Below are 24,471 nucleotides of genomic sequence, written 5' to 3'. Positions count from 1 at the left end.
TGAGTGCATTGCCTGCACATATTCAAGTGCGCCTGTGTAGTGCAGTGCCACAGAGGTCAGAAGAAGGTGTCAGATTTCATTGGAACTGGAGTTACTGATGGTTGTCAACCACCATGTGGGTGCTGGGTATCGAACCGAGGTCCTCTGCAAGAGCAGCCAGTGCTCTTAACTGCTGAGCTATCTCTCCAGCCCTGTGGGTGGGTTTCTAATGCCTTCCTCCCGTCTGGAGCCTCTGCCTTACATCCAGCTACTTCAATAACATCTGCTGTGCTGCTTTTACTTTTCCTTAAGTAGTTGGGACTGTGGAATTTGGTGATACCGTCTTCCAAAGACCTTGAGTATCTTTTGTTTCCATCCAGTAATGAAGGTGTGTAGTTAGTGCACAAAGGGGATGTGGTGGGAATGAGGTAATGCAGGCGCTAAGATGACTTCTGAGAATATTCTCGAAAGCACGAACTGGAAAATACGCCAGAATACAATGTGAAAGGCAAAGGGAAAACAAGAGAGTCTCTATCTTCCAGCACTCTTTAGTGGTCAGACTGATAGCAGCATCTTATTTAATGAACTGTGGAAAATGGCGAGGTTCTTTCTCTCCCCAAATACTAGATGTATCCAAGCCAGTACAGGTACAGAACTGGTGAGCTCTGGAGACAGTTCCATCAAATGATGGTGACTGACCAATCAAACTTGAGAAGAAGACCCGTAAAGGAGGTTTGGAAGTGTTGCTGTTGAATTCATTCTCACATCTGTTTGCTTTAAGTAGATCCTGGATGTTGAATGTGAAACAGCCAAAGAACAGTCCCCAGAAACATGCTTATGCATCCCTACGTCTATTCCTCCAACGTTTTCAAAGTGGGGGTTTCCAAACATTTTCTTTAAGAGTAGAAAGCCTTCCTTACACTTTCCCTAGTTACAATAATGCCAGTGCCATCGTCCAAGGGATGAACCTCTGTCAGGGATGTTGATTCATGTTCTGAGAATAAGAAGAGAAGGGTCCACTTCTCTAGAGTGGGATGAGAGGTGTCTTGGGGTCTGCGCCATGTCTTCACTTGCAGATGCTGGTGTCTATGAGCTGCCCACCAACTGTCTCCAAGAGCCATCTCTCTCCGCCATCTCTCAATAGCATCACACTGTTCAGAGTATCTTTCTTTGATAACCACAAGTCAATACTCTGGGCCTGCCAATGTCACTTCTTTTCCAGGACCTGCTGGTTCAGAGACCATTTGAACCTAAAGTGATTTCCTTCCTCTCACAGACTCTCAATTTTCTGCTTTCAGTATCTCAGAGTAGCCCAAGTAAATACCCTACTTTTGGCTATGAAGGGTAGAATGGAGCAGATGATATGCCAAAGGGAGGAAGGAGAACTTGGGAATCCAAGCGCAGGACTGCTTCAGGAGCCAGCTCTCTCAGAGAGCTCTCAGAGGCCATGGCCAACTGGTATACCTCCCCATGCCATGGTCTACCCAACCAGGAAAGAGCCAGATAATGCACTTACCTCCAGGAAGGACAGAGAGGCCTATGGGCCACACTGCAAGTGAATAGCCTGCTAAGCATTCAGTAAGGGTTGAGGACTGCAGCTTGAAAAATGTCAAAGCATTATGGCAACAGGGGTCCCACCCTCCCTTCCGACCTTCTGACTGGTGGTAAGGAAAGGGGCACAGGCATGCAACACATCATATTCCTTTTTTTGTCTTCTCCTCCCCACCCACCAAGGAGTTTCCAAGTTTATAGGCTACAGTATGGGGGTAGAGAGTTGGGGGAAGTGCAGGGGACAGTGTTAAGTGGGTAACTGGATGATTTCAGCACAACATAGAAGTAACTCATTAGGGCAATGAGGAGCTGAGGCCGCAGTGCTGCCCAGAAGGCAAGTAAGGAGGAGTTTGGGAATAAATGATGGTTAAGAAGGCAGAGATGACACCGAAACAGGAGAGCGAGAATACAGGGGGGAAAAGTCAAAATTTCCATCAAAAGGAGGAAGGAGGAAATGGGAAAAAAAGGTGGGGATGGAAATAAAGCTGCTTTTCTTCTTAAAATTGTTTTCTCATTTGTTTAGAGTTCTTTTTTTTTCTTTGTCTTTTCTCATTTGTTGTTGATTTTAAAGAATCTCACACCTGATATTCCACGTTCCATCCATTTCGGTTCACCAAGGGCAATGAAGAAATTCTCTTGCCTTTCGTATTCCTCCTCATCTACTATCTTAACCCTTATGGTTTTCCTGTAGGAACAACAAGAAAGAGAATGTCGACTGGGTGGGCAGGTTGGTCGGTCACCTGGAGCACAGCCTTTAACATCATTCCCAACACTCTTGGCACATGCAGCCCCGTCCCGCCACAGTGGCCTTTGACAGGACTACGGTGGATTGTGCTGTCTCATATAAAAAATGCTTTGAGATTTTCTTGTCTCCTTGGTCATAGTTGTTCTTATGGGTAAGACGGAAAGGGAGCCAAGAGGCCAAGGACAGATGGGCAAAGGAAGGGAGTGGAAAGGAGGGAGGGAGGGAAGGAAGGAAGGAAGGAAGGAAGGAAGGAAGGAAGGAAGGAAGGAAGGAAGGAAAGAAGGAAGGAAGGAAGGTTGGGATGATGGGGGGGAGGAGTCATTTCAGATTCTGCCAATGGTTAGTAGGAAGTGAGTCGGGCAGCACATTCCATTGGTGTCACATGGTAATGGTGGCATTTCTTTGGGCAACAGAAAAAGGACCTGACCACTAGGAATGACCCAGATCCCTTCCACAACGGACAATATATTCATGGAACCCAGGGCTTGGGTTCTTTTTTTGGTCTATATTCACTCCTTACATGAGTCTCATTTAGAAAAATTTTAAAGGAAAACATTCATGAAGAGGGAGACTGAAGAGAGAGAGAGAAAGGGAATGGGGAGAAAGACAGGAAGGATTCTATCATCTTTCTCATTCTTTATCTCATAGGGAGCTTCAGGGGTGGGGACCAACATAAATGTGAGCTGCAGTATGATACAGGGATTCTTTACTGTTGACATCCCTGTCATGGATGGATGGTATCTCTCAAGGCTGACCTTCTAAATGCTCGTTAACCTGTGTTCAGGACACAAGATGATGGAGGTTTTTGCTCATTACTATCTTAACATAGTATAGTGTCTCTTAGAAACAAATCATCAGAAAGCAGAGTTCCTTGAAAGTTAGTCCCTTCCAAAGGCTGGTTCAGGCCCACAGTCATGTGGAGAGGTTGCAGTGTGGGCCTGGTTCTTCATGCGTGGCTTTTCTTGATCCTTCCTAGAACCGCAGTGGTGGTTTAGCAAGTCCCATTCTTGGGGGAAGGGAGTGAGCAATGGGACCCGGATACTCTCAAAAGGCAAAGAGAATGAATGAATGACAGCTTAAATGTCCTCAGATCCTCTGACATTCCTTTGCCATTCTGAAGATATGCTTCACTTTGCTACTGATAAATCAGGAAGTGAACGTGGGATGCTTTGTTGGGTCTAGATTTACTGTGTGTGTATGTGTCTGTCTGTCTGTGTATGAGTGTGTGTCTGTGTGTCTGTGTGTCAGTATGTCTGTGTCTGTGTACGCATGCCTGTGTGTGCGTGTGTGTGTGTGTGTCTGTGTCTGAGTGTGTGTGTGTCTGTGTGTCAGTATGTCTGTGTCTGTCTCTGTGTATGCATGCCTGTGTGTGTGTGTGTGTGTGTGTGTGTGTGTGTGTGTATGTGTCCTATACTTGGGATACTTTATATATTGTTTAGTGGACAAAAGACAAAGCTGACTGATTGTTGAGCATTTGGAGGGCAGAGCTTTCTCATGGCCCTAGACAGGGGATGCTGAAGCTGTCTACAAGATGTGAGTCTATTTTTCTGCTGTAGGGACTCTGATGTGAGGTAGGAATGGGTGTGGCTTAGAGAGATAAGATGATGACTTGGCCAAGGAAATCTGAATCGTAATCTGGCAGCTCCTCCCCCACATTAAAATCTAATTTAGGAAGGGTATCTTGACTTCTTGTTGGAGGCCAGAGGTATACAGGATTATTCAGAATGAAAGCAAGACTCTGTTCATTCTGAGGAGTCTCATGGACTTGCCGGAAAAGTTTTCCTTGGGTCAGAATTCTCTTCCCTACTATTTCTGTCTCTCTGCTGCCACAGCTAGCTTGCCTTAATAGAGAGAGTTAAGTAAGGCAGGCAGATGGAGGCTTCCAGCTCTTTCAAGGTCAGGGAGAGAAATAAGCTTGGATTGTAGGAATGTGGCAGATAAGATGGTCTCTAAGGGCTGCTTTGGAGAGTGGGATGAAGGATGATCCAAATAAAATTCCCTGGAATATAAGCTTAGTTTTGGGAATAGCTATCCCATGGAGATCTGTACCGAGAGTCCGTTTCCCATGCTCCCTCACGCTTGTGCAGCCTATCTGTGCTTCTCTCCTGCACACTGAGTCTCAGAGAGCCCGAGTCACCATACTCTCAGAGTATGGGTCTTGGTCTCTCTCTCTCTCTCTCTCTCTCTCTCTCTCTCTCTCTCTCTCATTTTGTCATCCCAGAAAAATTGCGTTGGTTCTTGAACACCTCTCTTATGGATACCATGTGACAGGTTGGCAGGTGTTAGGACAGAGAGAGGAGGAGAAGTGAATAGACTAAGAGAGGAGGAAACAGGAAGACAGAAGGCAAGAGAAAGAGGAGAGAAATGAATCGAGAGGAAGAAAGGAAGAGGAGAGAAGAATGTTACTGTTAGTGTGGAGGACAGGGTACTACACCTTTCTGAAAACTCATATCCACCATGCGGGGGCCCATCATCTCAATGAAGTAATTCTTGTTTTTCTCATACGCCTCATCATCAATTACCTTGATGTGAACTGTTTTGCTGTGGATGGAAAAATAAGTATCATAAGCAAGGAGCAGAGTGGGTAAGCCAGCTGGAGAAGAAACAGGAAGAGAAGGAAACAGAGAGATCCAGAAAGGTCCAAGTTGGCCCCAACATCACAGGTGCATAGAGGAAAGTGGCTGCCCTGGCCACCTCCAGCCTCAGTGGGTCCCTCCTGGGTTTCATGTGGCTGCATTGTAACGATACGTGAAGACTGGAGAGAGCTCAGGCTTTATAGCCAAAAGCTCTGAGTACTAATCTCAGATATGATGTGTGATCTTGGACGAATAATTTAATCGATATACAGACAGGAGAAATATGTTTACACCATCCCACAGTGGTTGTGAGGACAATCAAATAATTCACCATCCCCTCTTACCCCTGAGGAATATGTTTTAAGACCCCAATGAACATCTGATTCCACAGATAGTACTGAGCCTTGTATATGCTACCTAAGCATACCTATGATGAAGTTTAATTTATAAATTAAGCACAAATAGTGATTAACAGCTAATAATAAAATAGAAGAATTATCTGATGGGCATGGTGGCACACACTTGCAACCCCAGCACTTGGGAGGCTAAGGGAGAAGGATCACCATGAGTTTGGGGCCAGCATGGACCATATAATGAGTTTGAGGGCAGCTTGAGCTACATAGCAAGACCCTGTCTTAAAGCAAAACAAAAATTATTAACAGTATTCTGTAATAAAAGTTATTTAAAACTTACACATGGTTTACTTCGAGTTTCCCCTTTAGTATTTTCACACACCGGTTTATCACAACCAACTGAAACTGTTTTGCTTCCCCACTTAAAAATTATTAATGCATATTAACTGTACATATTAATGGATTTTACCATGACATTTTCAGACATGCATATATTGTACTTGCCAGTAGCTGTCCCCACAGCCCTGTCTTACCTGGTCCTCTCCCTGCTCCCGCAGTCCACTCTGAAGAGTGATAAGGGGGCTACTGTGTACATAAGAAGGCTGAGGTGGTAGGCTCTCTGAAGAGTTTGCAGAAATATCCCTCTTGTTTGGGGGACAAGGCAGAATTTTTGACTTTTAGAACCATCTGATGATGATTACAAGTGCTTATTTTATAGAAAGAACAGATATAGAGGGACAAATAGGCTTGTGGGAATCTTGTCCAGAATGGCAGAATCTCTCCCTTCCTGTATGGTGGTGGTGATCACAGGAGAGATGCTTGACTTTCATCCCACATTGTCTAATTCACAGTGCCTGGGAGGCGCTGTCTACAGACAAGTTGCTGCAGTGGAGGGCAGGCTCTCTGAGTTGGGATAGGTATCTAAGTTCTACAGTGATCCTTTGACCAGCACTACAGTATCCCATAGTGCTTTGTATATCAAAAGTGCTATTCTGTAAAGTAAACATTTATGTGACTGTTCTGTGTCCCCCTTCCCACCATTACCTCTTCTCCTTTTTTTCTGTAGTTGCTTTTGTAAGACCTGTGCCTCTCCCCAGTTGTTGCTTATGAGGGGAAATTTCAGAACCAGACCTCACTCAGCACATTTCACCTCCCCTGGAGGGTACGGGGCACTGCCGCCGTTGTGGCATGGAACTGCATCTCCCTGCAGCACTGGGGATACAGAGAGTTGCAGGACCCTCCTCAGACTCAGGCTTGGCCTTTGCTGAGGAGGCCTTCTGCTCCCACCTTCAGTCTAGTACCTTTACAGTCAAATACCTGATGGTCTAAGTTAGCTTCTTTGCTCTTCAAAGTTTCCCCAAATTACCCTAGAGTTTGGGTGGGTGTCTGTGGCGTCTCTGTTGACTCACCTAACGCATCCATCCCTCCTGAACTGAACGTAACAACAGTCTCTCATTCTACCCTGGATCTTGCCACTATCTGCTTTAAAATGGCACTGTAACCTTGATCACCTCCATAACCACTGCAGTCCCTGAAAACCCGATAGTCACTGTGGGAAGCATGTCCTTAGAGTCTGTGAAAGCCACAGCACTACGGCCTTCCTTCTTTCAAGGGGCAGAGACTGATGGTCTGGTTTGAAATCTGTCCTCCACCTCTCATCATCTGGGTAGCCTTGGGTAACTTGCTGAAGTCTTCAAGGTGTAAAACGTTTCAAGTGTGAAGTCTCAGGTATGAAACGGCACAATACCTGCTACGTCATATTCTTGAGACAGCACACTGGAAGCACATGGTGGGAAGTGTGTTCTCTACTGAGTGTTTAACAAATAACAGCCATCATTACAAAGTATCATAAGGGCCCCTGTTTGGTAGTTTGGGAGTCATATATATGGGGATCTTTTCATCCCCAGGCATTAAATCAGAAAATAAGGGAAAAATCAATGAATAGTATGGTGTGGAAATAGAAGTCAAGTCAAGAGACGACTGGATGAAACAAGATTAATAGATCCCAAATGGGGTATTAGAGGGGCTTGGAGTGCTAAGAGGGTACATTACATTCTCTAGAAACCTGACCTCTGCCCCCACCAGTGACAAGCTCTGGGCTGGACAGACCAGGTATCATCCAACATGGCTCATGTTTGTTTTGATATTTAGTGAACAAACAGGAAAAGAGGCACCATGGACATTAGTGGAGGACAGGCTTTAGACAGCAGCAGGACATCAGGCTAGCTGGCTGGAAGCAGCAGCTGGAAGGTGGGATGAGAGGTGGAGGCAGGGCGTGGGGTTCCCTGCCTGAGTTCATTCACAGGGAAGGCATCACATCTGTTCCCACCGAAGGTGTTGCCTTGCCTGGAGCTAGAGAATTCCCCTCACCTCACAGTTCTCACTTCTGCACCCCACACAAGTGAGGCCTAAGAACTAATTCACTCAGAGTCACCAGTTCTCTTTCCAAACTTGTTCCCCTGACTTCAGTCAATAACACAATCATCTGCCAGTTGGCTCAAGCCCTGAACCTAGAATCACCCCTCTTCCATTCTTGCATTCCCTAACTCCTTCCCTTTTCTCCATCTCTTCTCTGCTTTCAATGTCTTGTACAGCCTCCAGAAAGATACTCCTCTCTCTCTCTCTCTCTCTCTCTCTCTCTCTCTCTCTCTCCTGTTCCCCAAATTACAGTGAGAGACTTAGAAGGCAGTGCAGCAAGACATGGTGGTACATACCTGCAATACCAGCACCCTGGAGGCTGAAGCAGGAGGATTGCAAATTTGAGATCAGGCTGGGCTACACAGCTCAAGGCCAGCCTTGGCCACACGGTGAAATCCTGTCGCAAGCAAGCAAACAAACCAGTCCACAGCAGGTCATCACCCCTGCAGCTGGAATAATTTGAAGTCTTTACTGTGACCTAGAGGAGGTTCCACAAGCCAGCTGCAGATCTCCTTTACCACAAGATCCCCTTGCTCTTTACCAGACACAGCGGTCATCCCATTCCTCAGATCAGGTCCTTTCCCACTCAGGCTACTCTCCTTCCTGTTTCCTGGGATGCTCTTCACCTAGGCCTGGGCTCATCTCACCTTTTAGGTTTCCTTGTCTACATTACCTCCTTGGAGAGAGCTTCCATAGCCACGTTAGCCTCTGGATGACCCCCTCCCACCACAGGTCACATTTCATCATTTTACTTCATTGTTCATAGCCTGAAGTTAGCCTGTTGGTTATTGTTTCCCCTGGTCCCTATTGGAATGTAAGCTCTACAAGGACATCCACTGAGCCTGTCTTATTTCAGGCTGAAGTCCCTTCCTGGTACAGTGTCTGACACATAAGGAACCCTCAGAAAGGTCTTGTAGTGTGATGCTGGTGAATGGCTAACACATCGGGGTGGGGGGGGATGTCACGTCTTTCTGCTATAAAAATATGTAATGAAGGACAAAAATATTTTGAAGGTTACTGTGATGGCATGTCGAAGGATCCTCAGGGAGACACACCGTCTGGAATGCCAGTACCATCCAACCTAGGCTCTCAGCTTCCTTAACCTACTCCATTTGTCCACCCCCAGGGAATGTGGTGCCCACAACCAGGATGTGACCTACTGACTCAGGCGAGGTGGTCCGAATGCTTCATCCTCCATTGCCAGTTCTTCCTTCCAGCTCAATGGCTGCTAGTAAATGGTCCTGGGGACAGACTTATCCTAGGATGCTAGCTGCCTGGAGAGCCAGTGGTGAAGTTAGAGGCTACAGAATCAGCCACTGTCTTTCCTGCAAGCCTTCTGCTAAGAGGTGCCAGCATATATGGTATTCCCACATCCTGGCTGTGCCTCTTGGTGAAGAAGCTCCTGGGAGATCTCCCACCAACAACTCCAAAGGGGCTAGGAAAACATTTCCCAAAGGCCAGGTTGGTCTTTCAGAGTGTTCCTTTGCATTGAGGATGCCCAATCCAAATGCGGCCTCTGAACCCCTGTTCTCTTTAAGTGTTGCGTTCCTTTAGATTAAAGGCAAGGAAGCAGCATTTATTAGTTAAATGAGTGAGTTGGAGACCATCCTGAGACTTTCACTTGGAAAGTAATCTCTGTAAGGGTCAGGCCTAGTTACTCTTGAAGGGGAACACAATTTCCAGTCTCAACAGCAATGAGCCTAACCAAGTGCCAGCTCTGTATAAGACTTATTTACAGGTCTATTTGAGCCTCACATTTGCCCCGATTCAGCCCAAGAGAGAAGAATAGGGGAAGACAGGAAGACTCAGAGCTCTAGTTCTCTCCCTCTTCCTAGTCAAGAGAAGTGAAAAACCGCCAGTGGTCTGCAAATAAATGGTTATGCCCAGAAATTGATAAATGCCTCTCTTGGAAAGGCAGTGGGAGTAATCTATAAAATAATTTATTTAGCAGTGTGCCTGCTCCCAGAGCTGAGAACAACTGACTGGTTATCTGATTCATGGCTTTGGAGATGTTGGGATTCTCCTTCTTGTTTTTTATGCTGGAGAGCTATTTTTTTTTGTCTTTTTTGAGACAGGGTCTCCTTGTAGCCCCAGCTGTCCTGGAACTCACTATGTAGACCAGGATGGCCTTGAACTCACAGAGATCCGCTTGCCTCTGCCTCCCGAGTGCTGGGATTAAAGGTGTGCGCCACCATGCCCAGCCTGGAGAGCTCGTTTTTAAAGGATGATTTTGATCCAAGCAAGAAAGAGATTTTATTGTATAGACACAAAACTTTAGACCCAAGAAAAACCTAATAATTAGGAAGAGAGAGCTGCTGGCTCCACAGGAGCTATGTCAAACTCACTCCAAGCTCTCTGTCTTCTGCCTCGCTTCCCTAGCCACTTGAGCATTTACAAAGCCCATATATCTGGTGGGTAATTTCTAGAGATCTCAGAGAATAGCAAATCCAAGAAAGATCACTGTGTCTGGGCTGGGCAAAGAAAATCCTTCAATTAGAGACTTAACTACATGGGAGATTAACTTTACTGTTTCTATAGACATTTTCTTGACTGAACCAAGTAGGGACCAAACTAAAGAGGAGTCACAATATTGTATCACTGCCCTGGGCTCCATGTATACAGCAGCACACGGGACTGTTGCCCTGGGGTTGTGCAGTAGATTAGCCCTGGTAGCTCTAGATGAAACAGCAGCAGACAATTTGCATGGCAGTCATTTGGGGTATATAGAATTGTGAGTTCCACAGTGGTTGTCAGAAGTTTCTAGGTTCTTCTTACTTCTCCCAGTCAAATGGCAGATTCTTGTGTGGCACTCCTGGAGATGGAATGGGTCTAGACTGTTTCAGCGCTAGGACAGCTCAGTTAAGGAAGTCCTTGTCCCAGCTCAGCTAAGGAAGTGTATAGCTTTGGGCTCTCCTGGGAGTGTATAGCCCACCACTAGTTCCACATAGCCTGCTGATCTTGGGGGAAACATAGCAGACCAACTTCTTGAGAAATATAACCTGAAAACAGGAACAACTTTTCACAAGGGCAAGGAACCAGAAATCTTACTGCCTTTACATTTAAAGGGCTGAAGTTCTTCTGATGGTTCACATAAGAGACTAATGTAAGGACTAAGAGATCCAGGTCCAGGATGAAGGCAAGATAAGTGAGACTTGGGTACACAGTGTAAGAGAATGCCAGAAAACTCAGTCCTCAAGCTGAAAAGCATCTTAATACAGTGTTTAAAAAAGTCAGAATTACTGCCAAAAGATCTATGATGAATAAAATGTCAAATTTCAAATGAAGACAGGACCCTGGCCTGCATCTGTGTGAATCTCCTCACTGATCTCCCCCTTGCCCTAGCCCCTGCTGTTTGCCTCCGCTGATGCCTGATGCCTGATGCCTGATGCCTGGTGGCTTGGCGGGAAGAATGCCAGACTAGGAAAGCAGCCAAGTTCAACTCTGCTGCTGCTCCTCCACTGAGCCCATCCAAGAAGGACAAGGGGCCCACTTCTCTCTTGGGATGTTTATGGGCAATGATATCACAACCTTTGTTTTCAGAAGCTGCAGGTCTCAAGCATGTGTGTGTGTGTGTGTGTGTGTGTGTGTGTGTGTGTGTCTGTGTCTGTGTGTCTGTGTGTCTGTGTGCATATGTCTGTATGTATATGTCTGTGTGTGTGTGTGTGTGTGTGTGTTTGTGTGATATGCGGTTCCTCATTCACTCTCCAGAGCTAACCTCTAAGCCTTTCGGGGATTGCTGCCCCAGTCTCACTGCCACAACGGCCCCTACTTTCCACTGGCTCCTCCTCTTCTTCACCTGGCCCCTGCAAGAGCCCAGCGACCACCTTGGGTTGCCACCCAAGGTGTTGTATAGGCCCAATCTCCAATGTGCTCCCTAATTTTACACAGTAGAGAGGGGATGAATAGAGGGTGGGTTGCTTTTGTTGAAGACATGGTCTTTGAACTGTGTTCAAGAGAAATGGCAGCCATTTCTCTGCCCTAGCATCTGCCTCCCTGCCCTTGTCAGGCTATGTGAGCTGCACACTCTCCATTTTCAGTGTGGTCCCCTCTGTGGGGATCTCCCCTTCTTCACAATATCACAGCCTTCAAATCACTGTCCCCTCATACCTGGAGTTATACCTGCATGTACTAAGTACACTCCTGTCCTGCAGTGCACACAGAGGACAGAAGAGGGCATGGGCTCCCCTGGAACTGGAGTTTCAGATGGTTGTTAGCCACCATATGGGTGCTGGGATTCAAACCCAGGCCTTCTGCAAGAGCAGCCGGTGAGCTTAACCGCTGAGCCATCTCTCCAGCCCCCTAACTCATTTTCTGGATTTCATTCCTCGTGTTGTTACAGTCTATTCTCTTTTCATCAACTAGAGTCTTTTTGTAGCTTTTAAAAGAAATTTTTATCACTTGTGTGTGTTTTTGTTGAACTGCTGGACAAAGACTTAAAGACAGGTGCAAAGATAGATCCTTGTTCAGTATGAATTTCAATACATTTAAGATGACATACAATACTCAAGACAGTTGAAAGTGATGATATTGATAATAAGGTTGGCTCTTAGAATAAGGAGCTGATAATTTAAAATTTTTAAAAAGGAAAACCCTGACATTCCAGTCCCTTAGGTTCCATGGCTAGGACCCCACTGCAGATGGAATACAACAGAAACTGTGATCTAGCTGGGAAATTCTAAGATGACAGCATACTCTGAATCATTTGGAAGGTTTGAGAAAGCACTGCATACTGGGCGTCATTCCTGTCTCAGCAGGTCTGATGGGCCCTGAGAAGGTGCACTGCTGTCGCTACTCAGAACTGCTGGGTGAGCCGCGAAGCTTGCGTCTGTTTGCTTCCCAGGGCACCTTCTGCCAGTCTTCCTGCATTCACTCTGCCCATACTTACCTTCGCTTATCTCGAACAAGCCTGCCTCAGGATGTCTGCACTAGCAGTGTCACTACTCTAGACATTCTCATAACCTGGTTCTTTTGTAAATGTCTCTGCTCACATGTTGCTATCTCTACTTTCCAGTCTGGTCTTCCGACAACTTTTCACACCATCATCCTGACTCAATTTTCATCTCATTTATCTGTTTACCTGGTTTCCTCCACCTAAATAAAAATTCCATTAAAAGCAGAACATGAGGTAGTGGGGGATAGGGGTGGGGGGCTGGAGAGATGGCTCAGCAGTTAAGAGCATTCACTGCTCTTACAGTGGACCTGGGTTCACTTCCCAGCACCCACATGACAGCTAACAACTATCCATAACTCCAGTTCCAGGGGATCCAACGCCTTCTTCTCTCCTCAGGCATTGCACGACATGGGTGCACTTACACACATGCAGGCAATACAGTCATACACATAAAATAAAAATAACAATATTTAAAAAAATAAAAACAAAAGCAGAACATGGGGAAGTGGGTTAGAAACCCCAACCCAACTGATGACTGCTGGGAGGGGGAGAGACAGTCTCTTTCAAGGATGGGACTCTTGGTAGGTTAACCAGACTCCAGTGGATGGATCCATACTGACAGACATTTGGGGACACAAATCAGACTCTATAGGCCATATATATTCATAATATGAATACATTATATAATATGAACACATTAAATTGGGTGGAGAGCAGTAAGGAGAGTTGAGGATAGGGAAGGGGATCTAAATAACATTAAGTTATATTGTATGAAAATTGCAAAAAAAATCAATAGAAAAAGCAAAAACCTTGTCTGCTTACTAGCACCTGGCACAGTCTATGGCCCCGGGCAGTTTATATTTATTGAATGACTTGTGAATACCAGTAAGTGGTGGAGCCAGGACTTTGGAGCCCAGGACTTCTGAGCACAGACTTCTTAAGCACTTAGCATGAGATTACTGTGAGGGATGAGGACGAGCTCTTGGCTGCCTTCCTCTCCATTCTTGCATACATTCCTCCACTGAGAAACACCAATATGAAGCTAATTTGGAATCATTTGTGAGGCCCTCTGGGAGCCTCAGTTTTCTCATCTGAAGACGGGAATAATAAAACCTACCTCACAGGATTTTTTTTAAAGGAACAAAGAAGATGATGCAAGGAAAGCTTATAAGCACGGAAACTGGCAAAGAATAAGCCGTCATAAGTGCCACTTAATTTGACGATGTTCTGTTATAACTGAAGCAATTCTTTCCCTACTTCCCAGGATAGTCAGAAGAGGGCAAAATATCTATTAGTCTGACAAATGCTGGTTTGGGACCAGGGAGGGTATTTTCTGAACTCCATAGATGGTCTGAAGACTCATAGACAAAGGCATGTGTCTAGAGAGGCCCTGATTTCTTCTGTCTCATTCTTCTCTGCTACCTATTGGCTTTGCTGTGTCCTAGAGAATAGGGGTATTCTCCCCTTGCACCTACTGCCCCAAGGTTAGTCAAATACTTTTCACAGGGTGACTTCCCTATTATCCAACTCTGCATTTTGTTCTTTCCTAAGGTGATTGCAGTTGTAGTTAGTTCATTTGCATACCTATATCCCATTTGGCTGGAGACAGATAGGTTTCAAAGGTCCAGTTTTATCTCCTCGGGAGTATGGGCAGAGAGCCAAAGCATCAGTTTGTATTCTTGGGCCGCCTCAGGCGTGGATAGGGAATTCTTCACTATTGCTCAATGCTCTTGCTGATATCCATCTATGCCCAGAATCTGATTCTGAGGTGTTATTTCCAAGTTCTCATGTCCTTTTTCTACCCTGTACCAGCTTCAGCAAATTCTCCTGAGCTCTTCTCCCTCATTCTGACCAGGGTGGAGGGAGGCACTGTGAAAGCCCATCCTCCTTTTAGAACACAGCTACTCTTCCATTTCCTGAGCTCTGCTCTGTCCACAGTATGCAGAAGGTTTGCAATTGATACTCCCTTCAAGTAGGACATTTACATATTAGTTTCCTATTAGAGTAAACGAAATGAGCCTGGGAAAGCCTGGGTTTATAGAGAGGCCAGACCCAGAAGACAGGAGGTAGCCCTGTCAAAAACATGTTTGTGTATACTACACAACTGGGGGCTGCTGTCTTCCTGGATGGATGCAGGGCATAGAACAGTCAGACTCATTCACCTGAAACAGAAGGAGGTAGCACTCTGGGGTGACAAAAGAAAACATAAGATAGTGACAATAATATAATTGATTTTAAACTCTACACCTGCCTGGAGGGCTCTTAATCAAGGATTTCAAAGCACTTTCCCTAGATCTTGCCCATTCATCTTTCCCACATCCCTAGGAACTAGCTGGCAGGTAGATAGCAGAGCACTATAAATAGAGCACTGTATCATTATCTCTGATGTGAACACTGTATTTAGACAGCATTTTCTCTGAAGAGCTCAAGAGCTCCACACATGATATTATCTAATTCGAACTCATTCATGCAGCATCCCCCATATTTGCTGCCTTGCAGGCACTTTGGAAAGGTTCAGATCCACAGAAATTCACATTTTCATACCTACTCTCTTCCCTCTCAGTCCTGCAAAAACCACAGGCATTTCTCATGGCTGTTCATGATAACCCAAAGTAACCAATACTAGGGCTTGATCACTAGACACTGCCATGACAAAGCACACACACACACATGCACACAGACACACACACACAGACACACAGGCACACACACACACGAACACACACACACGAACACACAGACATACAGACACACAGACACACACACACACACATACACACACACACACACACGAACACACACTTGGCTTTATGACAGTCACTCCAAGGACAGGAGGGAAAAGATGGTAAATGTCTTTACTGCTAGGTCTCATGTGAGTCGACTTTGCTGGGTGTTAAAGCCTCACTTATGTGGCTATTATATGAACTTCATGATTCTTATGAAGGTAGGGGATGGTTCTGCAGCATGTACTGACCATACAAGCCCAAGGCTGAGGCTAAGCTCCTAGGACAGTGCCTCTGCTTACCTTAAAAACACACATCACTTCTAAAAATGACCCAGTAGATTTCTTTCACTTGAAAGAGCATGTGCATTTCCCTTCTACTGATATCACCAGGCATGTGACATTCTTCTGGCATGTACTTATAGTACAAGTACTATTGATAAAGAATTGATCCTTTATGTAATTATCTTATCTGTCTTTTCCTCTGTCCTAAGATCTGTGAGGACAAGGGCTATGCTTATTTTCATTAACTGTTTCTGTATCTCCAGAGTTGAGCACATTAGATGCGCAAGAGGAATATTTATTGAATGAATGGATGATGGAAGAATGGTGGAATCTCTGAGCATTCTCTGGGTCAGGGCTTCCAGTGCTGCCCTTTTGCCTTTTTAAGTTCACTTTAGGCACCCTAATGCATCCCAAACCTGTCTCATATTCTCTGGAACCTGCTGCCTCACCACCCCTCCCCCTATTTTTCCCAACCCCTGAGGATACACAGTGGAAGTTTAATGAAATCATAGATTCCATTTGGTATCAGCCAATCATTTAGTTGTCCTCTGGCCTCAAATTGTTTATATGATCTGCTTCAAAAGCCCAGTGCTTCTAGCAAAATCTCCCACTTGCAGCTGTCTATATGGTATGGAGGAAGATATTGAGCCCTGAGCAGCAGAAACTTCAGTTATAATCTTAGCTTTATTGCTTACAGCTGTGTAACCCTGGCCATGTTCCTGACATCTTTGAGCTTCTGTCTCCAGCAGAAATGTGAAGATAACATCCACCTTGGGTGGTTGCGGGGGCTAAATGAGAAAACACAGACAGCAGGCTCAGCAAATGACTGTCCCCTTCCTTCCTTTGCTCCTTGACCCCCCCCCCCACCGGCACCTTTGACTCATCTTCTCTTTGGCCAGTTACCATTTGTATGCTTCCAGCTGTCACCCTCCAGGTTTTAGGCGCCATGCTGGAAGTGTTGAGACTCAGACTATATTTAGATGCCTTAGCTCTTTGACTTTTTTACACCACTGTGTTGCTATGGTGATGGTGGAGAGGGGAGGGGAAGGACAGCTTGAAGGAAAAGATGGAACTTAGCCATGAAGATCAGTGGCTCTGGCTGTGGACTGTTCTAGTGAGCTAGCTCTCTAAGGAGCCTTACCTGTACATTTCATCAGGGGATGCTGCAAGGAGATAGGCAGAGGCGTTGCCAGGTAAAGGTGCTAAGGAGAAGGAAGGTAAAGAGGACTGTGCTGAAACCCAGTCCCTTCACTGGCTGTACACTACAGCCTTAATCCCTGGGGCTTTCCTCACATGGCTTCACTATCAATCAAGTCAGGAGACAGCAAGTGAGCAATGACATCAGACCAGACTCCTTCTCAAGTACAAAGTCCCTTCTCTTCACCATGGCCCAGGCTTGTCATGGTTTGTCCACAGGAGAAGTCAGTTATGCAAGGGTAGAAATGAAAATGTGCTCAGAACTCCTATGTATTTGGTGCATTCGCAGGTGGGCAGGCAGGCTCTGAGCTGATGACAAAAAATGGGCAGAACAGAAAGATCCAGTGTTCCTAAAGTGGCTGCCCATCATTTCATTGGGGCTTTGAAATGGCTCTGGTAAGTAGGATTATCTTTTCACAAGGAAATGACACAGAGGAGTTGGCAACTTGCCCAGTGTTACAGCTGGTAAATGGCAGAGATGGGAGTTGAACTCATGCCACCAGGATTGATTCTCATATACCAATATACTGTTGATTCTCATATACCAATGGCTACCAAAATTTAAAATTTAATTTATTTAAATCTGAAGCTATTACACTTATTAAAGCTGAAGATAATGTGTATGAAGAAAGTCTATGGTGACATATCACCCAAAAGCAGCTAAAAATGGAATGCTGCCATTGATATGAAGAATCTGTCTTGGACAATTACACTTGCAAGAAGAGAGAGTTCTAGGCAGCACCTCTCAACATGTAGTCACTGAAGCATCTATTTTAGAAACACCGGAGGATCAGTGAAAATGTTGATTCCTATGTCTGGTCCCAGATGTTGAACCAACCAGCAGATCTGGAGTGCTTACATTTAGACAAGAAATCAAGAGATTCTGATAAACACCAATTTAGTTGGGGCAGGGGAGGTGGGGACTAACTGGGAGATGGAATATAATTGCATCACCTACCTCTTTTCCTATCTGGTTCCTCATTTGTGGTGGCCTGAGATCACACATCAAGAAATACCCAGGCTGGATTGTTCTATAGTTTTCTGACCACCTCTGAGCCTCTTTCTGTTGTTGAACCTTGGGCTTTATTCTATGGTATCATCATTATCCAGAGAGACCACAGCCATTATCTGACTTTAGCAGGGTCATCAGTGTGTCTAACAGAGCAGATGTCCTTGAGGGAGCCTCTGGCTGGAGAGCAGGGTGGAAGAGGCCTTCACTCAAGAGCATCAGAGGGACATTTGTCAGGTGAAAAGTTCTAAAGTACCATATGTGGTTTAGATTGAAAATGTTTATTGGACAAGCACGAAGTCTGGAAAAAATATGTTGGGAAGTGAATCCTTAATTTCTCATTTGGTGTTTCTGTTGGAGGGGTTGGCAAGGTTGGACTATGATTTTTAGCTTCCTTAACTACTGCAAGCTTTATGACACTCCTCTCCCCTGTAAGCAACAACTTCTGACAGTCAAGACCCAGTGCTGCACACAAATAACCACAGAGTCATCCCTGGAGCCTGGTAAGATGCCATCAGAATTCCTATTTTGCCAGTGAGAAAACAGGCTATTAGAAATTGAGAAATGTCCAATATCACACAACTAGGAAGGGATAAAATTAGGATTTGATCCTAGTTGTTTGATTCCAAGGTCCATATATAGTTTTTACTCAAAGGGATCCATAAAATAGGTGTGCATTGTTCAATTAAGTTACCATAATGTTTTTAAGAAATAGCGAATTTGTTCTATTTCTTTTTCAAATTTGAGGGGGGCGGGTGATGATCTTACTTAGGTAATGATTTTGAGAAAACCAGTGTTGACTGAAGGGACATCTCCATGAAGATTTTTTAAAATAAATTTTCAGATTGTATTTTTTTTTAACAGCATGCTAGGCAACTGCTCTGGCATGGAGCTGTATTTCCCAGCCTTAGCCTCTTCTTTGTAGCCCAGGCTGCCCTCAGCTTCCCAAGAAGCTGGGATTACAGACCCTTACCACCAGGCCTAGCTTAGCTGAGTGCATTTTTAAAAGCTTTTTTTTTTTTTAACCAAATCTTATTAAAACACTACTAAAGGACTGCAGCACATCTATTATGTAAGTCCCACCTCTAGGCTGAGACCGCATCTCCTATGGAATGCTCCAGTGGTTTTGCCCACAGGTCTCTACTTTCTTCAAACCTGGTCTCGTTTCTGGTTTATAGATACCATTTGCACACAGACTCACCACTTCTCTCCTTTCTTATGCTCACAGTCTCGTGACCTGTGAGGGGGCACTGCTTCACCATACACCTCTTGACAATAGTGTGCATGGAACATTCTACATAGGAGCAGGAAGTTTAACCAAAGAGAAAACGAAACTGAAGGAAGTCAAGGCATTGTGGGTACAGAGGGGGGTGAGAATGGGCAGCCTGACTTCGTTAGCCTCTCAGGCATCAGAATGTACAGGGATGCTCTTGAAGATGTTCCTTTCTGTTTTATCTGTTCCCATTCCCTTGAGCTATAATATACATCCATATTCTAGCACTTTGTTCTGGAGCTGAGTGCAGGCAAATGTGTGTAGGGGCGCAGAATGGAACAGGGACGGTAGACGATAAGACATAGTTGTATCTCAAAACTCAAGCTCATGGTCAAAGGGAAGTGACTGATTCTAGTCCTGAAGTCTTCATAAATTCAGATTATTCATGATTAGATTCTATTGCTCCATTGTGGAGATTGATCTCCCTCCCCCGCCAGCATCTCCTTCAGACGATGGTCACAAAGAAAAAGTGATTCATTTTCTGGGAATGCATGTCACCAGCATGGAGCCCTCTGATGCAGATGTATTCTCTTAATAGTTAGTTTTCAGGCATTTTGGTCTTTCTCCCTAAGGGAGGAGGGACCCTGTTGGAGTACCAGCTGCAAACACCTTAAGTTTTGAAGGCAAAGGACAAAGAGAGGAGAGCAGTTCTCTTTTCACAGAACCAGAATTGGATACATCCACAGAGGGCAGGCAGTGCTAATACCAGTTGCCTGATACCAACCTCTAATTTTCAAAGCATAGGAAGTACAAATAATGCTTTGAGTTGGCAATGAACTCTTCTGTTTACAGAATTATTTCATTTGATTATTACAACATTGCACAGACGTCCATGAGTTATGTTCTCATTTGTGGCGTGTGAAGTTCATGCAGTTGGTACAGCTTGAATTAAGCTCATGCCTTCAGTTAATGAGGTCAGCAATCTTTCCAGTACTCTTCTCTCTCCCGATGTGTCTTATCTAATCTCTACCTAGATATTCTGAAGGGGACAAAGGAAGTATATGAAGACAGTCTGTTTCAATGAACCAGGCATATTACTGTTAATGGAGAAGAGCAGAGATCCTGTAGACAGATCAACCTGTGCTTGAACTCTGGCTCTGCTACCCATAGATAGATAACACTGGAGGGCTGGAATCACTATTTTAAACCTCTAGTTTTTCATCTCCGAAAAGATGACATGAGAATTAAGTGCGATGCTCTCCTAAGAATTACTTAGTATAAACTGCTCAATATATACTCATTGCTACATTTTGGTTGGCATAATTTACATTAATCATTGAATCTGTTTTAATTAAAAGATTCTGAAAAAGATTGTATCATTTTGGTATTTTCCAAGATGGAGTTCGCATTTCACAGGTTTAGACATCATCTATTTTTGTAAGCTCTCCCATCCTGTTTCTCCAAAGTAGCCATAACACTGATAATCATTATTGTTGTTATTATTTATTATTATTATCATTATTATTTTAGTATACCCTCCATTAGGAGCAGTTTCAATGTTTGTCACTGTTGTCAATCACCTTGGACTTGAGGATAGAAACCTACAAGTGGGTGGTTATCTTATATTTTCACCCTACTGGCCATTATTCAGTGAACCTTAACACATTGCTGTCTTTTCACTTTTTTTACACTCTGTCTAGTCAAATTTCTAAAGAAGCAAACTTGTCATTGAAACGATCAGACCAAACACTTAGCACTTTCTGCACATGCACACACTCTCAAGGTACTTTTCCATCTCTGTCCAGCATTCAGTCTGCAGGGGGAGTGTGGCGTCTAGGAGCATGGCATTAACAGAGGGGAGAGTGGAATCTTTTCAGCACTTGCTCCATGTCTCTGGAGAATCCTGAGAGTAACCACTGAGAAGAAGCAGATGTGGCATTGGGTAGAGACTTTAGGACCTGCCTTGGCTCAGAAAACTGGATTTCAGGGTCTGGGTATTCAGATTCTTAGAATTCCATTTTCTAAATGGCATTCCTTTTTTTTTTTTTTTGTCTAGAGGACAAATGGGATGGTGGGGCATGAAGAACAGTGACAGAGAGGAAGACACTTGGGGACATTTCCATGAAGTTTATGTGGTTGGTGACAGAAAGGAAGATGTAGCCAGACAATCTGTGTAGCAGGAGCAGGAAAAGGTGAAGGAGACATTCAATACCACTTACACATGGTTATTGAGTCTCCATGTAGTGCAGTAGACATTGGGTGTTGAAGGAATTAAAAAGATAAGACAATGTTCTTCATTTCAAAAGGTGCAGCTTACACATATTAAGAAATGATGACCCCCCCCCCATGGCTAAATCCATAGCCTACAGATACCTCAACTTTAGTTTGAAGAAGGGACATGGACTGGTGGGTCACAATTTTTCATGCACACTGAAATAAAATAAGTCAGCATGCACACACAGTAATAATAACACACGTAGACAGGCAGATTATGGCTTCCTCTTCCCTTCCACACATTCTCCTGGGACTCTGCCAGTGTGGATGTATGTGAAGGTGAGCTATTGACCTCACTCTCTCTGATAGAAAATCTTGTAGTCCATGTTAGTTAATATGCAGCGTGATGCCCCTGCGGCTTTTCTCACACCTTTAACCTGCCTCGTCTTCTTGTCTGCACTGACCCAGTAACTAAATTCCTCACTATTCCCAGTACTGTGTTTGGTACCTAGCAAATGTCAGGCAGGCATCTTAATAAAATGCTGTACTGTGCAAAGATAAATAAAACAGTTTCCCTGGTGAAGGCAGGCATGTGATGGCAGATGTTTTTGCTTTACTACAAGCCTAGTCTGATTTATTTCTTATTTTTATTTCATAAAGATTTGTTTTTTATTTATTTATTTTAAATATTTTATTCTTTATTTTTATATTTTATGTGTAGGAGTGTTATACCTGCATGTAAGTAAGTGCACCCATGTCGTGCAATGCCCGGGGAGGACAGAAGAGGCTGTTGGATCCCCTGGAACTGGAGTTACGGACAGTTGTTAGCTGCCATATGGGTGTTGGGATTCAAACTTGGGTCCTCTGCAACAGCAGTCAGTGTTCTTAACCACTGAGCCATCTCTCCAGGCCCTTTTTTTCTTTTTTTTTAATTATATGTACACATGTGTGAATGTGTGACGGTATGTAAATGGGAGTGCAGGTACCTGTGGAGGCCAGCAGAAGGTGTTGGATTCCCTGGAGTCATGGATAAGTTGTGAGCTGTCCTTTGTGAATGCTGGGAACTAAACTCAGATACTCTCTAAGAGTCATGTGTGTTCTTAACCACTGGGCCATCTCTCCAGCCACCAACCCAGTAGAGTTTGTAAAACTGAAAAAGACCTCTAAGACTGAAGTTCTTAAGTCCCCTGTGCCATATATCATTTAATTACAACAAGAGTTCATACTTGCACATCTTTTAACATGTTCCAGGCACTGGCAATAAGTGCTTTACATGTATTAATGCACCAAATCTCTGCAACCCAATAGGGTGGGAACCAAGAGCACTCCTCTTCACAGGATAAAACGAAGGCATGGGGAGATTAAGTCACATGAGAGACAGATTGTGAACTGAAGAGGTTGAACTTGAAGCAGAAGGAGTTTGGGGTATCAGCTGTGACCTTGGGTTCTCCCTGCCTTCTTTAGTACTAGAGCTTATTAAGTATTCCTTAAGTGCCGGATACTGTTCCAAGTGCTTTCAACATATCTCATTCAATTCTTGCTACAACTTGATGAGACAGATACTGATGTTACCTTCATTTTACAGAGGAGGGACCTGAGAATCACAAAGATACAGCAAATTGTCTAACACTGTGCAGAAAATGAAGTGCACCTAGGATTCCAGCCCAGCTAGCTGATTCTAAGCTCAAAGCTTTCCTTGACCTACATTTTTTCTTCCTGTGGAATGGGCTATTTTTTGCTGAAATCTCAAGAACTATAGGATTAGTATTTTTAGCTCCCTTAGCCTAAGAGCATTCCAAGCACTCTGCTCTGGGAATATGTTTGCATCCATGTTTTGCTGAGACAGATCAAATGGCATAAATCAGATCTTCCACTACAGGAAGACAGTGCTGAACAAGGAGCCCTGGGAGAAGAGGTTAGAGATACCTAACATGAGTCCCTTGTATCTCCAAAGGCCATGACTGAGTAGCCAGGGGCCACTGACGATGCCATGTTCTACTGCCCCAAAACACAGTCCCCACTATCTTTGATGATTATCCAAAGTGATCGAAATTCAGAAACTCTCCAAACATTCCCTACTACCTAACATCCATTCCCTACATACAAACATTCCCTACTACCTAACAAACGTTCCTTAACTACCTAACATTGCTACAATTGCCCAAAGGGAAAAATAATTCAGGATCATTCTTAACTGTAGATGTCTTAGCCAAAGTCCGGGCTACAATGTCATTAGTAAAACCATCATAAAAACAGGAAATGAAGGACAGTTTAATATGAAGAATAAGGAAGAGACAGAGGCAGACGGCTCTGTGAAGAAGTACCATCTTTCTAAGGAAGCTCTTGGGTTGCTGTGCAACTTCATTCCTCTCCGTAGACTTCCTGGAACACTGGCCATTTATGCTGTTATCTATTGATGGGCCGGCAGTCATATAAACATTGTCTATCGGTGACCGTGGGGCTTGAGTCCAACAGTTTACACACTTGATACTCAGTCTCATTTATCCTCACTTACTCCTTACTGCTCTGCTATAAAAATACCTCGAGAACCACCCTCTTCCCCTTATCCTGTCTTAAGCAGTTATTCTTTGTCAAATATCTGATTTTCCTTTCTTGATGTACAGAAAAATCACTTGAGCTGCTATTCACAATTTCAGTTCTTAGGCAAATGAAACAAATGCAAAACAATTGCTACAAGAATTCAAAGAGGAAAACCAGAGTCAGCTCCTTATTTCCTATGCTTTGGCTTTGCGGAATTTGAGCTCCCTGTATCATCTGTCATTCCCACTTTATAAAAGGCATATGTGAACCCAAATTTTGCCCTTGTCAAATAGAAAAATAACTAACCAGTATTCTAAATATTCATGCTGCATCTATCTATGTAGGCAAAGAAATTGGATGGAAATGGAGAAGTATAAATGGGATTGTCTGTCCATCAAGAGATTGCTGCACAGATGCAAAATAGATGGCATTTGATGGAGAACAGATAGATGCTGTGGAAAGTGTGTTGTCAGTGGAAAGAATGATCACTTGGTATACATTAAAATGTTCTTGGAAGAGCTAGGACAAAGATGGTCATTTAGAATATGGGAGGCTTATGGAGTTGTGATAATGAGGGGGCGGGGAAGATGATGACTAATAAGGTGTTGAAATAAGACAACGGGAAGCATATTCAGCAGACAGTGGGTTGGTCCCCGTGGCCAGAGCAGAAGAGTTGTGGGGGGGACCACATGAGATTTACATCTGGTCCATGGTGTTCTAAGAACTAACAAACTTGTTGCTTAGATCATCTTCTTTACATATATATATATATATATA

General features: G+C 44.2%; 1 protein-coding gene across 5 annotated transcripts in view; it reads right to left on the bottom strand.

Moving 5' to 3' along the window:
• Positions 1-24,471, bottom strand: part of Slc8a3 (solute carrier family 8 member A3) — a 142,498-nt gene that overhangs the window by 14,435 nt on the left and 103,592 nt on the right. For 3 of the 5 annotated variants that reach the window (XM_008845923.2, XM_008845921.2, XM_008845922.2), the window contains exon 3: positions 2,112-2,215. The exons of 1 other annotated variant lie outside the window; for it this stretch is intronic. In XM_008845923.2, coding sequence (XP_008844145.1) covers positions 2,112-2,215 — 104 coding nt within the window. Of the gene's footprint in view, positions 1-2,111; positions 2,216-4,709; positions 4,817-24,471 lie in introns of all 5 variants that reach the window. One more of the 5 variants, XM_008845920.2, reaches the window with a different exon arrangement.

Source organism: Nannospalax galili, unplaced genomic scaffold (genome assembly GCF_000622305.1).
Source record: "Nannospalax galili isolate Female #2095 unplaced genomic scaffold, S.galili_v1.0 scaffold42, whole genome shotgun sequence".
Lineage (NCBI taxonomy): Eukaryota > Metazoa > Chordata > Mammalia > Rodentia > Spalacidae > Nannospalax > Nannospalax galili.
This window is presented reverse-complemented; position numbering and strand designations above follow the sequence as displayed.